At 45.4% G+C, this 13335-nt stretch overlaps 1 protein-coding gene across 5 annotated transcripts in view; it reads right to left on the reverse strand.

Annotated features, from left to right (window-relative positions):
* Positions 1 to 13335, reverse strand: part of atf7ip (activating transcription factor 7 interacting protein) — a 58440-nt gene that overhangs the window by 17813 nt on the left and 27292 nt on the right. For all 5 annotated transcript variants that reach the window (XM_018761855.1, XM_018761854.1, XM_018761856.1 and 2 more), the window contains one exon: positions 10226 to 10284. In XM_018761855.1, coding sequence (XP_018617371.1) covers positions 10226 to 10284 — 59 coding nt within the window. The remainder of the gene's footprint in view (positions 1 to 10225; positions 10285 to 13335) is intronic.

Raw genomic sequence — 13335 nt, forward strand, 5'->3', positions numbered from 1 at the left:
GCTGGATACCCTACTCGGTGACGCTACTGATGGGCCCCACCCTAGACTGGGCTACAACAGTTTGGAGGCAGTGCACACCGACTCATATGAACATTTCAGGATGCAGTTGGAGGCCGTCTTCAACCACCCTGCTGCAGGGCGACCGGACCGTCTCGGACTACGCCCTGCAGTTCTGCATCTTCACTGCAGTCACGCAATGGAACCTGGCAGAACTGTTACCATGCTACCAGCAGAGTCTGAATTCCTATATCCAAGCCAAGCTAGGCCACTGGGGCGAAAGCTGGACCCTGGGCAAGTACATAAAGAATGCTATTGCCTTGGACAACCTAGCCTGTGAGCGCCTGCAACATCCCCGGCCAACTGCAAGTGACCCTGGCTCTCTCTTTGATACTCCAATACCCTTGCAAGTTAGTCAAGGACACCTGAACCCTACTGAGAGACAGAGACACCTCCAAGAGGGTCTTTGACTCTACTGCGGCAGTTCTAGACACTTCTAAGCAACCTGTTCTGAGCGGCCCTCCACGGGAGTTCCCAAATGTGGCCTTCAGTAAGTGACCCCCTCCATTCAGCCTGACAGTTAAACGTTCCTATTGTCTTGTCTTGTCTTGGGAAGAGGGAATCCACCAGATAGTCACATGCATGCTTGTAGACTCTAGAGAGGCTCTTTATGGACATCGCCTTTGTGAACTCACATGGAATTCCCACACGGGATTGTGACGTAACGTTATGAATCAGTGTGCTTGATCAGCAACAGCTGGGGAAGGGTATAGTGGAATCCCATACCAAAACACTAGGGCTTTAGGTAGGTGCTTGCCACAAGGAAGCTCTCCCCTTTTTCTCATTAAGTCCCCCGACAACCCGATTATCCTGAGATACACCTGGTGGGCCCTAGAAGACCCTGTGTTCTCCTGGAGTACAGGAGAGCTGGTTTCCTGAGGGGAGCAGTGCACCTGCTCTTCTTTGTCTCTACCCTGCAGAGCCACCTCTATCGAGAGCATTGGGTCCACAGAGCCTCTGGCTGTGCCGAAAGAGTACAGAGACCTCGCAGAGGTCTTCAGTAAGGTCCGAGCATCTGCCCTGTCCCCGTATCGGCCGTGGGACTAGGCCGTTGACTTCCTTCCTGGGATCTCCCCTCTGAGAGGCCATGTCTATATGACCAAGGCCTTAGCCTTGGGTATTATCAGGCCATCTACCTCGCCTGCCTCTGCAGGCTTCTTTTTTGTGGGGAAAAATGGACGGCAGGCTCCACCCTTGTATTGAAAATCGCAAAATTAACGAGATAACAGTAAAATACCTCCGTCCTTTGCCATTGATCACAGCAGCACGGGAACAGGTCCATGGGGTGCAGGTTTTCACCAAGTTGGACCTCCATAGCACATATAACCTGATTCGTATTGGGGGGGGATGAGTAGAAGATGACTTTTAGCACCTGGGTCACTATGAGTATTTGGTGATGCCGTTTGGGCTAGTTAATGCTCCCTCTGTTTTCCAACTCTTCATGAGCCTCATGCTGGGGGATTTGGTCAATAAGTGTGTCCTGGTGTACATGGGATGACATACCGGTGTTGTCACGTTCCATGGCCGAGCATGTGGAGCATGTACGTCAGGTTCTGCTCCGTCTGCTTAATAATCATCTTTTTGTCAAGAGTGAAAAATGCCTTTTTCATCAGGAGCGCATGGCTTTCCTGGGTTTCATTCTTGGCCCAGACGGGGTGGCCATAGACCCAGACCCATGTAGGGCCTTTACAGAAGTTAGGCATTGCTAGATTGGACCCGCCCGACTTCTCTAAAGGCCCTACAAAGGTACCTGGGGTTCGCAAATTTCTACCGCCAGTTCATTTCGAGTTTCAGCAGTATTGCTGCTCCCCTCACTTCCCTGCTCAAGGGGAAGGGGCCCTGGCTTGTGTGGCAGCCAGAGGCCCTGCTTGAATTCCAGGAGCTCAAATAATGGTTTACAACTGTCCCCGTGCTCTGACACACCGATCCCTCGTTGCCCTTCGTTGTCGAAGTAGATGCTTCAACTGTGGGTGTAGGAGCGATCCTTTCGCAGAGACAGGGGATCCCTGCAAAGCTCCATCCTTATGCATACTTCTCCCATAAACTGTCGCCCACCTAGTGAAATTATGACATCGGTAATAGGGAGTTACTGGCAATTAAGCTTGTGCTAGAGGAGTGGAGGCTCTGGTTGGAGGAGGCCGCTTACCCATTCTTGGTCCTTACTAATCCCCTGACAAGCCCGATGGGCTCTCTTTTTCACTAGGTTCCAATTCCACATATCATATCGCTCGGGTTTGAAGAACACCAAGGCCGATGTCGTTTTCAGGTGCTACGACAAGGACCCAGCCCCTACCACTCCACCATCCTGCCAAAGTCTTGCTTCGTGGCCCCTGTGCAGTGGCAGTTTACAAAGGATCTCCAGAGAGCCCAAGAGGAGAATCCAGGACCAGCGGATACCCCTGAGGGCAAGGAGTATGTCCAAGTGAGAATGCAATCACAGCTACTACACTGGATACACAATACCCCAGCAACCGGCCACCCAAGGAGCAAATGGACTCTTTCCCTGCAAGAGAAGAGGTACTGGTGGCCCTCCCCTCATGAGGATGTACAGGAATTTGTAGAAGCATGTGAGGTCTGTGCCCAGGCTAGGACCCTGGACCAAAAGCCCACAGGGTTTCTGGAACCACTCCCAGTTCTGTCTCGGCCCTGGTCCCACATAGCACTGGATTTCCTCACGGACTTGCCACCCTCCGCTAATAACACCGTGATCCTGGTGGTCATAGATTGATTCTCAAAGGCCTGCCGTTTTATCCCATTGCCCCGAGTCCCCAGTGCTCATGTCACGGCCGAGCAGCTGTTCCAGCACGTGTGCCGCATCTTTGGGTTGGCAGAAGACATCGTGTCCGACCAAGGGCCACAATTCGTGTCCATAGTGTGGATGGCCTTCTGGCAGAAGATCAGTGTCTTCATCAGTCTCACATCTGCTTACCACCCCCAGGCCAACGAACAAGTGAAATGGTTGAAGCAGGACCTTGATTGCTTCCTTCGGAGCTACTGCAATCAGGACCAGCAGGCAAGGTTCCTACCATGGGTTGAGTATGCCCACAACTCTTTTTCACACTCCTCCACAGGTCTCTCCCCTTTCTAGTGTCTCCTCAGGTATCAACCTCCCCGTTCCCATGGCACCCTGGTTCCTCTGAGGTCACTGCTGTTGATTCCTGGTTCCAGAATAGCGAAGAGGCCTTGCATATGGTTCGGGACCACTTGTGCAAAAGCGTCCACCAATATAAACAGCAGGCCGACAAACATCGCACCACCCTGACCTTTCAACCAGGACAAAGGGTGTGGCTGTCTACCTGCATCTACCAACCTCAAGCTTCCCTACAGAAAATTTGGGCTCTGTTATATCAGCCTGGATCAGGGCCTTGTCGTGACAAAAGGCTTGCATATCTAGGGATCTCCAGAGCTATATTGTCGGGAGCAGTATGCTCCTAGTAGGATCTCCCATGGCGACCAGATCTGGAGTGAAGATCCAGACTAACACGATCCAAAAAACCCCTATGATAAATGTGAACAAGTCAATGCTTACCCCGCCCGGAATACGGTTGCCAGGACCTACCCCTGGAGCCAGGCCTGGGGGTAGTGTTCCTAGGCGAGTGCCTGGTGGCCGGGCAGCCCACGTAACCAGGCTGGGCTCAGCCTGAAAAGGCAATGTGGGGGGGCCATGTGGGCCCACCACCCACGAGGTCCAACATGGGGGTCGGGTGCAATGCCTTTCAGGTAGCAGGAGGGGGCAGGGTGGCGCATGGTGTCATGGATCCTCACAGCAGAAACTGGCTCTTGGGACATGGAATGTAACCTCACTGTGGGGGGGGGGAGCCGGAACTACTGCATGAGGTTGCAAAATACCAACTAGCTATAGTTGGGCTCACCTCCACTCACAGTGTTGGCTCTGGAATCAAACTCTCCGTTAGGGGGTGGTCTCTCTCCTACTCAGGAGTTGCACAGGGTGAGAGGTGCTGGGCAGGTGTGGGGATACTCACAAGCCCCTGGCTGGCTGCCATACAGTTGGAGTTCGTCCCGGTGGACAAGACGGTCGCCTCAATGCAACACGTTCGCAGAAAGGAAAACTCTGATTATTGTCTGTACTTATGCACCAAACAGCGGTTCAAAGTATTCAACTTTCTTGAGAGAGAGTGGGTGGGGTTCTAGACAGGGCCCCACCTACAGAGTCCATAGTCCTGCTGGGGGACTTCAAAGCTCCCGTTGGCAATGACTGGGAAATCTGGAGTGGGGTGATTGGGAAGAACAGCTTGCCCAATCTAAATTTGAATGGTGAAATGTTATTGGACTTCTGTGCTAGACATGGTTTGTCCATAACAAACACCATGTTCAAACACAAGGATACTCATTAGTGTACTTGATACCAAAGTTCCTTGGGCTAAAGGTCAATGACTGACTTTGTAGTCATTTCATCTGACTTGAGGCCACATGTTCTGGACACTTGGGTGAAGAGAGGTGCTGAGCTGTCAACGATCACCATCTGGTGGTGAGTTGGATCAGATGGCGGGGAAAACTGATGGACAGACCCGGTAGGCTCAGACATTTAACGAGGGTGTGCTGGGAACGACTGTCGAAGGACCCTGTCCGGGATGATTTTAACTCCCACCTCCATGAGAACTTCTCCCGTGTCCCGGAATGGACCCTGTTCAAAACCTCCATTGTGGAAGCAGCCAGGTGCAGCTGTAGCCAAAACCTTGTTGGTGCCAGTCACGGCAGCAACCCCAGAGAACCCACTGGTAGACACTGGTGGTGAGGGAAGCCATCAAGCTAAAGAAGGAGGCCTTAAGGACCTGGTTGGCTCTGGGGACTCCTGACTCAGCAGATAGATACCGGCAGGCAAAAAAGGTGGCAGCAGCTACAGTTGCAGAAGCAAAATCCAGAGCATGGGAAGAATTTGGAGAAACCATGGAAAATGACTTTCGGTTGGCCTCAAAGAGGTTCTGAAGAAGCATCCGGCGACTCAGGAGGGGTCGGAGGAGTTTCACTCAAGCTGTGCTCAGCAAAGGTGGAGAAACTATGACCTAAAATAAAGATATTGTTGGGAGGTAGAAGCACTTTGAGGAATTCCTAAACCCGAGAAATATGCCTCCCTCACAGGAATCAGAGGCCAGAGGCTTCTAGGTGTCAGAGATCATTTCCCTGGTGGAAGTCACTGAGGTAGTTGGAAAGCTCCACAGTGGTAAAGCACTGGGGGTGGATGAGATATGTTTGGAACCGCTTAAGACCCTGGATGTTGTGGGGCTGTCATGACTGACACGCCTGACACACAATGTTGCATGGACCTTGGGAAGAGTGCCTTTGAATTGGCAAACTGGGGTGGTGGTCGCTATCTTTAAGAAAGGGGACCGGAGACTGTGTTCCAACTATCGGGGTATCACACTTCTCGGCCTCCCAGCGAAAGTCTATGCCAGGTTGCTGGAAAGGAGGCTGCGGCTAATAGTTAAACCTCAGACTGAAGAGGAATAATGCAGATTCTGTCCTGGCCATGGAACAGTGGACCAGCTTTTTACCCTCTCACAGATAACTGAGAGGGCATGGGAGTTCGCTAACCCAGTCTACATGTGTTTTGTGGACTTGGAGAAGGCCTACGACTATGTTCTCCGAGAAATTCTGTGGAAGTTGCTTCAGGGATATAGGATGCTGGGGCCACTACTGTGGGTCATTTGGTCTTTGTACACACGGAGCGAGAGCTGTGTCCACATACTTGGCATTAAGTCAAGCACATTTGATGTGGGTGTTGGACCCCATCAAGGTTGTGCCTTGTCCCCACTCCTGTTTGTAATTTTCATGGACAAGATATCAAAGTGCAGCAGAGGTCATGAAGGCATTTTATGTGAGGCCGGAAGGTGAAGTCTCTGCTTTTTGCAGATGATGTTGGTCTTTTGGCACCGTCACATGGATGCCTCCCTTAATACTGAATAAACGATCCTGCATTTGGGTCCAACCTCCTCTGTGTCCTCCATGACAAGTCTTAGTGTCTGTGCATATACTACCTGTGTTAGGTACACCTTGCTAATATTGGGTAGGACCCCTTTTGCCACAATTCTTCAAAGAATGATTTCAAATAGGTGCTTGAAATGTTCCATAGGGATCCTGATGTATGCTGACTAACACATCAAACGAGTACCTAACTCGCTACGTCTCAACCAGACTGCTGTGCTCCTTCACCTCTGACCACTTTGCGGTTGCCTACACAAGAAGTCCAAAATCAAAAGCCCAGGTTCTTCGATCAGTTTCCAATGTGGTGGAATTAGCTACATTTCTCACTGAGAACAGCTGAATCCCTGTCAACATTCAACACATCTCAAAATACATCTCTCTTTCAGATTCCACTTCTCTCCTGACCTATCTATTCCATAAACTTTCGCTACCTTATCTGTTAAAAAAGCAAAGTCCTCCTATCAGTTCTATATACAGCTAGTATTTGTGTAATGCATGCTGACAAAAATGGTGGAATTTAATTTATTGACTGTACTTTGTGAATGATATATTTTGGTGCTATGCACTTTTTTACTCTGAGTTGTACATCGCTGTGGAGAAAAGCATCTACCAAATGAGTTGAAGTCAATGTATTGTGTGCTACCCCCCTTTTCCTCTGAATTCTTCAGGACATGTTTTCAAATAGGTGCTTGAAAGGTTCCACACAATCTTTGCCCATGCATATTCACAATCATTATCACTACAAATCGCATCACACAGTTCTTGCAAATATATTGACAATACATTCATGCTGTAAACATTTCATTTCACCTCATTGAAAAAGTTCTTTATTAGGTTGAGATCTGTGGATTTGCAGCTCATTGGAGAAAAGTACCGTACTTTCCGCGCTATAGAGCGCACCTGACTATAAGCCTCACCACCCAAATTTCATAAAATTTAAGAAAAATTACACACATAAGCCGCACCTGACTATAAGCCGCGCCTGCCTATCAGCCGCAGGTTCACACTGAACCACGATATCTTTATGGTACACAGAAAGATGGTACATAGAAAGATTTTTTTAAATGTTTAATTACTAAACACAGCAGTAAAATGAGATAACCATACCGGCTTTTTTCCGAACAGTGCCTTAACACGGCAGTAACGCAGCAGTGAAATTACATTATAGTAACATGCCGGTTAAAAAAATAACAAGCCTACCAGCTGTTGATCGTTAGCCTTTTAAAAAAGTCATTGATCGCTCTCTTCATCTTCCTCACTAAAACCACTGAATTCGTCATCTTCAGTGTCGGAATTGAACAGCCTCAGAATGACTTCGTCACACACTTTCTCAGTCTCTCTTTCGTTGTCGCTCTCAACGTCACTTTCGTTCCGTGGCGAATTTGTGCTTGTGCTGTCCTCTTCATCATGCAGTAGTCCAGCCTTTCGAAACCCGTTGGTGATTGTGGATTTTTTCCACACTGCTCCACGCTGTCAGGATCCACTGGCAGACTTGAGCAAAAGTTGCTTTTCGCATGCGGCCAGTTTTGGTGAATGATTTCTCGCCGCTGGTCATCCAAGCCTCCCACTCAACCCTGAGTGCCACTTTAAATGCACGATTCACACTGATGTCGAGCGGCTGCAAATGCTTCGTTGTGCCCCCAGGAATCACAGCTGGAATTGAGTTTGTCCTCTTGATGGCTGCTTTCACAGAATCTGTTATATGGGCCCTCATGCTGTCCAAAACGAGCAATGCTTTTTTTCCGTGAAAAAATCCTCCCGGTCGCTTGACGTAGGACTCCGTCAGCCATTCCTTCATTAGACTTTCCATCATCCACCCTTTTGTGTTGACTTTCACGACAATGTTTTTCGGGAGTTCTTCATTTGGCATAGTCATCCGCTTAAAAATCACCATTGGTGGAAGCTTTTGTCCGGATGCTGTGCAGCTCAGAACACAAGTGAAATGCGTCCTCTCATGGCCAGTTGTTTTCAGCATGATGGACGATTTAGCTTTCTTGTCAACAGTCCTAGTGAGAGGTAAGTCAAATGTCAAAGGTACTTCATCCATGTTTATGATCTCGTCTGGTCCGATGGAATTCTCCGCTATCTTTGTTTGAGTGAATTTGCGGAAGTTTGTAACTTTTTCCTCATAGTCGGGAGGGAGTTGCTGACATAGAGTTGTCCGTGCTCTGATTGACAGGCCTTTTCGTCTCATAAATCTGAGGCACCACGATGGTCCACCTGTAAAATCTTCAATCTTCTTTTCGGTGGCGATTGTTTTGGCCTTCAGTCGGATCTGCACGGTGGAAACACCTCGGCCGGCTGCTCTCTGTGTGTTCACCCAGTCTTCAAGAACGTTTTCAAGTTCAGGCCATCTGCTTTTATTACCTCTGAAAGCTTTTGTCGTTTTTTTGCATTGAGTCAGTTCTTCACGCTGCCGTCTCCAACATCTCACCATCGATTCATTGATGCCAAGCTTACGTGCAGCGGCTCTGTTTCCTTCTTCTACAGCCAGATTGATTGCCTTTAACTTAAAAGATGCATCATATGCATTTCTTCGTGTGTTTTCCATGATAAGGGTGTGCGCATGACGCGCAAAATGACTGTTCAAAACACAATTAACGTGTGTCAATCAAACTAGCGACTTCCTCGGCGCATTATTTCTCCTGCCTGTCTGTCACGCTCTTGCGCTTCCTGCTAGAGCGCCCGCTATAGGCCGTTAGCCCGTAAAAATATATAGATTAACCGCATCGTTGTTTAAGCCGCAGGGTTCAAAGCGTGTGATAAAAGTAGCGGCTTATAGTCCGGCAATCACGGTAAATGCATTGTCATGTTCATGGAACCTCTTGTGTCATGTTCATGGTCAGCAAGAGTGTATGAATATTATGAAGTGTTCAAGTAAACATAATTTTTTACTAAGCATTATATGCGATTCTCCATACCACTGCACTACCAGAAGCATGTACCATTCACAATAAGGTATGGTCGATTTATGGATCATTTTGCACTAAGATGTTATTTGCTTGCTTGAATCCAACTGTCAAGATGTTTTTGTCAAGAGGATTATTAGAAACTGGACTGCATTTATTCATTAGCATTAGTGTTAATTTACATTCCATCATTACAGACATGCCTTAACCAACAAATTATGTTCAACAAAAAAACATGTCTAGTTCAACATCTTTTGATGCGTGCAATGAAGCATTAATTAAAAAGAAACAATTCAATCAATATTAGCTATTCAGTGAAATAAACTGAGTTCAATTCTCCAGCTGGAAAAGACATATGGTATACATCGCTATCCTCACCTATAGTCATGAGCTTTCCGTTGTGGAAGAAATCAAGAAATCTTGCCAGATAAGTAAAACATTTCATTGGTTCAGTCAAGGCTCAGTCAAAGCGCTACACAGACTACCACCAGTGAAAGGAAGTCAAAAGGTGCTTTGGGTGTCCCCCCCAAAAGAAGACAGGTATTCATGCCATAAAGGATGACATGTCCACTGCATGATCGGAGCTCATTCACTAATCAAGTTTAGGCCAGGCACAAATAAGCAGTAAGATGTAAAAACAAGAGCATTGCCTGTCTTGGCTGAGGTCAGTATTAAATTCGCTAGATCATTAAAGAAACACAAAAATACTAAAGATAAGGTGATATTCTAGCACAGAAACAAAGAGATACACAGTAAAAGGCCAGAAGTCGTTTAGTGCCAGGCAGGGAGTTAATGCAGGTGCATCCTGACACTAATTTCAATATAAATAAGGATGCTTCAAAACTAATTAAGCAGGCCAAGACTTCACTTCAGAGGAATTTTCCAGAGGCTTCCACAAAATATTGAGAAAGAACAAGATCATGGCCACAAGAAGCAGAAATCATATTCCTCGACAGGGTGGTAGGGGGTCACATTTCTTGACAGGGTGTAAAGTTCAGCATTTGGAGGAACTGTTGCCTCTCAAGATTGAAAAGAGAAAATGGATGTATGGATACATAACTAAAACCAAAATGGTGTGTGATGCTGAGAACATGGCGAAATACAGTCTCATCCAGTAAGTCAGTGTAGCCTTCATTTTAAACTAAAAACAGCTTGTGTCAGAATGCGTTCTAATAACATTCTGCAGCCTGCAGGAGTATAATGCAACACAACAAGCTTTGTCTGAATACAATTCAGATTCAGCACTTAATCAGTAAAGAGAAAGAAAAATAAGTTCATGGGTTAAGAAAAAGACAAGGATTGAATCAATCCCTTACCGTGATGTTGGAGTGCTGCTTACAGAGGAAACTGAAGTAGTGACAGCAGCAGATGATACCTAAAAATTAAGCAAATATATGTTTAACCCTTAAACAGGCAGGAGTGGAAAATGAGTTGTAAAAAATAATTAAATTTTACTACTTCTCATTTGTACCTAAGTAAAACATTTCCATATATATTTTTTTTAAATAATTTTTATATTTTGGATTTTATGAGTTGTATCTCCCAGGATACATTGCATTACTATTAAGAGGTAAACAGAGTTAAAATGGTAAACATTTTAATGTTTTATTTGATGAAGAGAAGTGATACATTCTTGTTTTCCCTGGTAACTTACATCACACATGCTAGTTTTTAAACTGACTTTATTATTTCTATTAAAGTATAGGCCTACCACAACCTTCAGTTCTTCCAATACAGTTCTACCAAGTGAATAGCAACCACATAAAAATAACAAAAGTACATTGCAACTTTGTTTTTCAGCTGATTCAAAAAGGACAAGGCACGTACAAATGAATAATCACAATGTCTTTCACTCCCTCTCTCTATTCATTTTTTGTGGAATTTCTGGAAGCAGTTGCATGGAATTTTCCTAGTGACGATACACAAACGAGCACCACATTTCTGACAGGAGATGGTTGTCTGTCCAACTGGGCAGAACTTGCACCTTCCCTTGTCAGTAAAAACTGGGAAGTGATCCATTTGATCGTAGCAGACATCTTGGGCTTCTTGGGGTTGTTGGTCTCTTTTATGCATCTAGTTGGCACATCTTCCTCCCTTCCCTTGTAGGGCCTTCCCTGCTTCTTTCCATCATGGATAAGCGCATCTGCAACCTCCATCCTGATGTCTTGAGGTTTTTCTGCTTTTGCACACCAAGGCTTTCGGTATCTCGGTAATACAGCAGCCATCTATTGTTGATGACTATATCGACCATTTGTCAAAAGATGCACATGTACCAGCAGTGGGATTTTGCAGTACAAGGCCACCATCACGTCAACAAGGTCATCTCCTCACATGTGGACATTGTATTGTGACACAATGTTTGGACAAGAAACACCAACTTTTCTTCTCTCCTCTCTGGAGAAATGCCTGACTTCTTTAAGAAGGCTTACAGCAGCACAGGAGCTAGCTAGAGTGGTAGAGATGTGAAAATGCTGTCAAAGTAGACAAAATACTCTGATGGGTTCCTGATGGTCTTGCAGAGTTGAAAAACAACATTGGCTCCAAGCCTAAGTTCTTTGACAGGACCATTTGCTGTGCCAAATGTGCTCTTTCCAGTGTATGTCAGGAAATTATACACTATCCCAGAAACAACTGCTTGACCAAAGATCTTGATAACCCAATGGTGAGGTTTGCTTGGAAGTTATTGTCGGAGAGACCCTGCCTTTGTTCCCTTATAAAGGACCATCATCTCGTCTATTGAAAACTGGTTCTTGCTATCAATTTCCAGACACTCATCCCTTTGTGCTCCAGCACTGGTGTGACTTTGCAGAGCCGATCCTGAGTAAGGTCTGATGTCTCATTATCTTGAAAGTGGATGAATCTTGAGAGGCATTTAAAATTTTTATCAGCATCACATCGGCTATTTTGGATAACGTGTGCCTTCTGCCTAATAATAATCCATAGATGGCATTCTCACCACCCCCATGATTAGCGTAATACCAACAAATGACTTGAGCTCATCCACAGTGGTGTTAATGCTGGCTCCAATTAGTTGACAGCTGTAGAGATTTGACTGTTCAGCAATAAGGTGGAACAGATCATCATCAAGAAATCGGACAAAGTAGCTACAAGGAGAACACAGCTCATTGGGTGCTCTGAATTCACTGACAGCTGCTTTTGAATGGTGCTCAAACCTTTTCTTTCGCCAGCTGTAAAAAACACAGGTTTTTTCAGGTAGTACACACACAAAGTTATGAAATGGGTTAAATTCGTACTTTGTCAATATTTGTACCCCAGATACTAATCTGTCCCTTATGTTGAACTACACACAATTATAATTAGTTTTATCAATCCAAAATACCTGTATACCTGTACGTGCTATGCTGTGTGTATATATGATTAATCTTTAAAGGAGCAATCCATAGTTTTAGGTAGCTGTCATACTCCACACCAATAGGGGGAAACATATTGGTTTATACACCACCATTGCAAGAAAAAAGGAAATGCAAGGTCTTTTGTTTTGTGGGCAGACTGAACACTATAGTGAAAAGCAGTATTACAAGCAAGTACGGACTGAAGTTAGCTGGTTAGCTTGCTACCTTCAGTAAATATCACGACTATACAGTAGGTTTGCGTTTGTCACATTACATCAATATGTTAGGCCTTTATATTCTATTGATATTACTAGTCAATGGTTAGATGTTCTACACTAAAATTAATATGAATTGCACCTTTAAGAGGTTTCTTCAAAATTGCACATGTAAGTGTCCCTCAATAAAAGCACTGTCACCTAAATCCCTTCACTTTTGGGACTTTTGGACATCTCCTCCTCCTCCTCCTCCTCTCCTTCCTCAGTAGAACTATCCTCACTTGCCAACTCCCTCTTTCCGTGTTGCCTGAAAATGATTTCCTCATCTTCATCACTGGAGTCTGAGTCTGAAGAGCTTGCAGGGATCTCCTCTATCACGCTCATCCTCTCTCATTCCGCTACTGGTCTTTCTTTTGCCATAAAATGAGCTAACTGTGATGCCCTGCAGGAAAATTTATGGTTATACTGTCACAATGTACATATCTGTGCATGATAATCTGTTTTGCAGTGAATATTAAGATGTCTTCCTGTTTGAAACTAAATTTTGAATACGACACATTGACCAACTTTCTACCCCTAATATAGCAAAATGTATCTCGGGGGATACATACATTTCAAATGTTGCTGAAGAACACCATTAGAGCATTTTTTTCTTCATCAACATATTAAGACAGTAGTCATTTATTTTTATGAATTTATATTATTGTTTTATTGAAAATAACGATGACTAATATATAATTATTTACCACTTGGTCAGCATGTCCTGCACGACTGGCAGCCACGATTATTTCTGATCAGGCTGACTAAACAATGACAGATAACCTGAACCAACTTATGTGACCTAGATACTAATGACAG

Source organism: Scleropages formosus, chromosome 20 (genome assembly GCF_900964775.1).
Source record: "Scleropages formosus chromosome 20, fSclFor1.1, whole genome shotgun sequence".
NCBI classification, from domain to species: Eukaryota; Metazoa; Chordata; class Actinopteri; order Osteoglossiformes; family Osteoglossidae; genus Scleropages; species Scleropages formosus.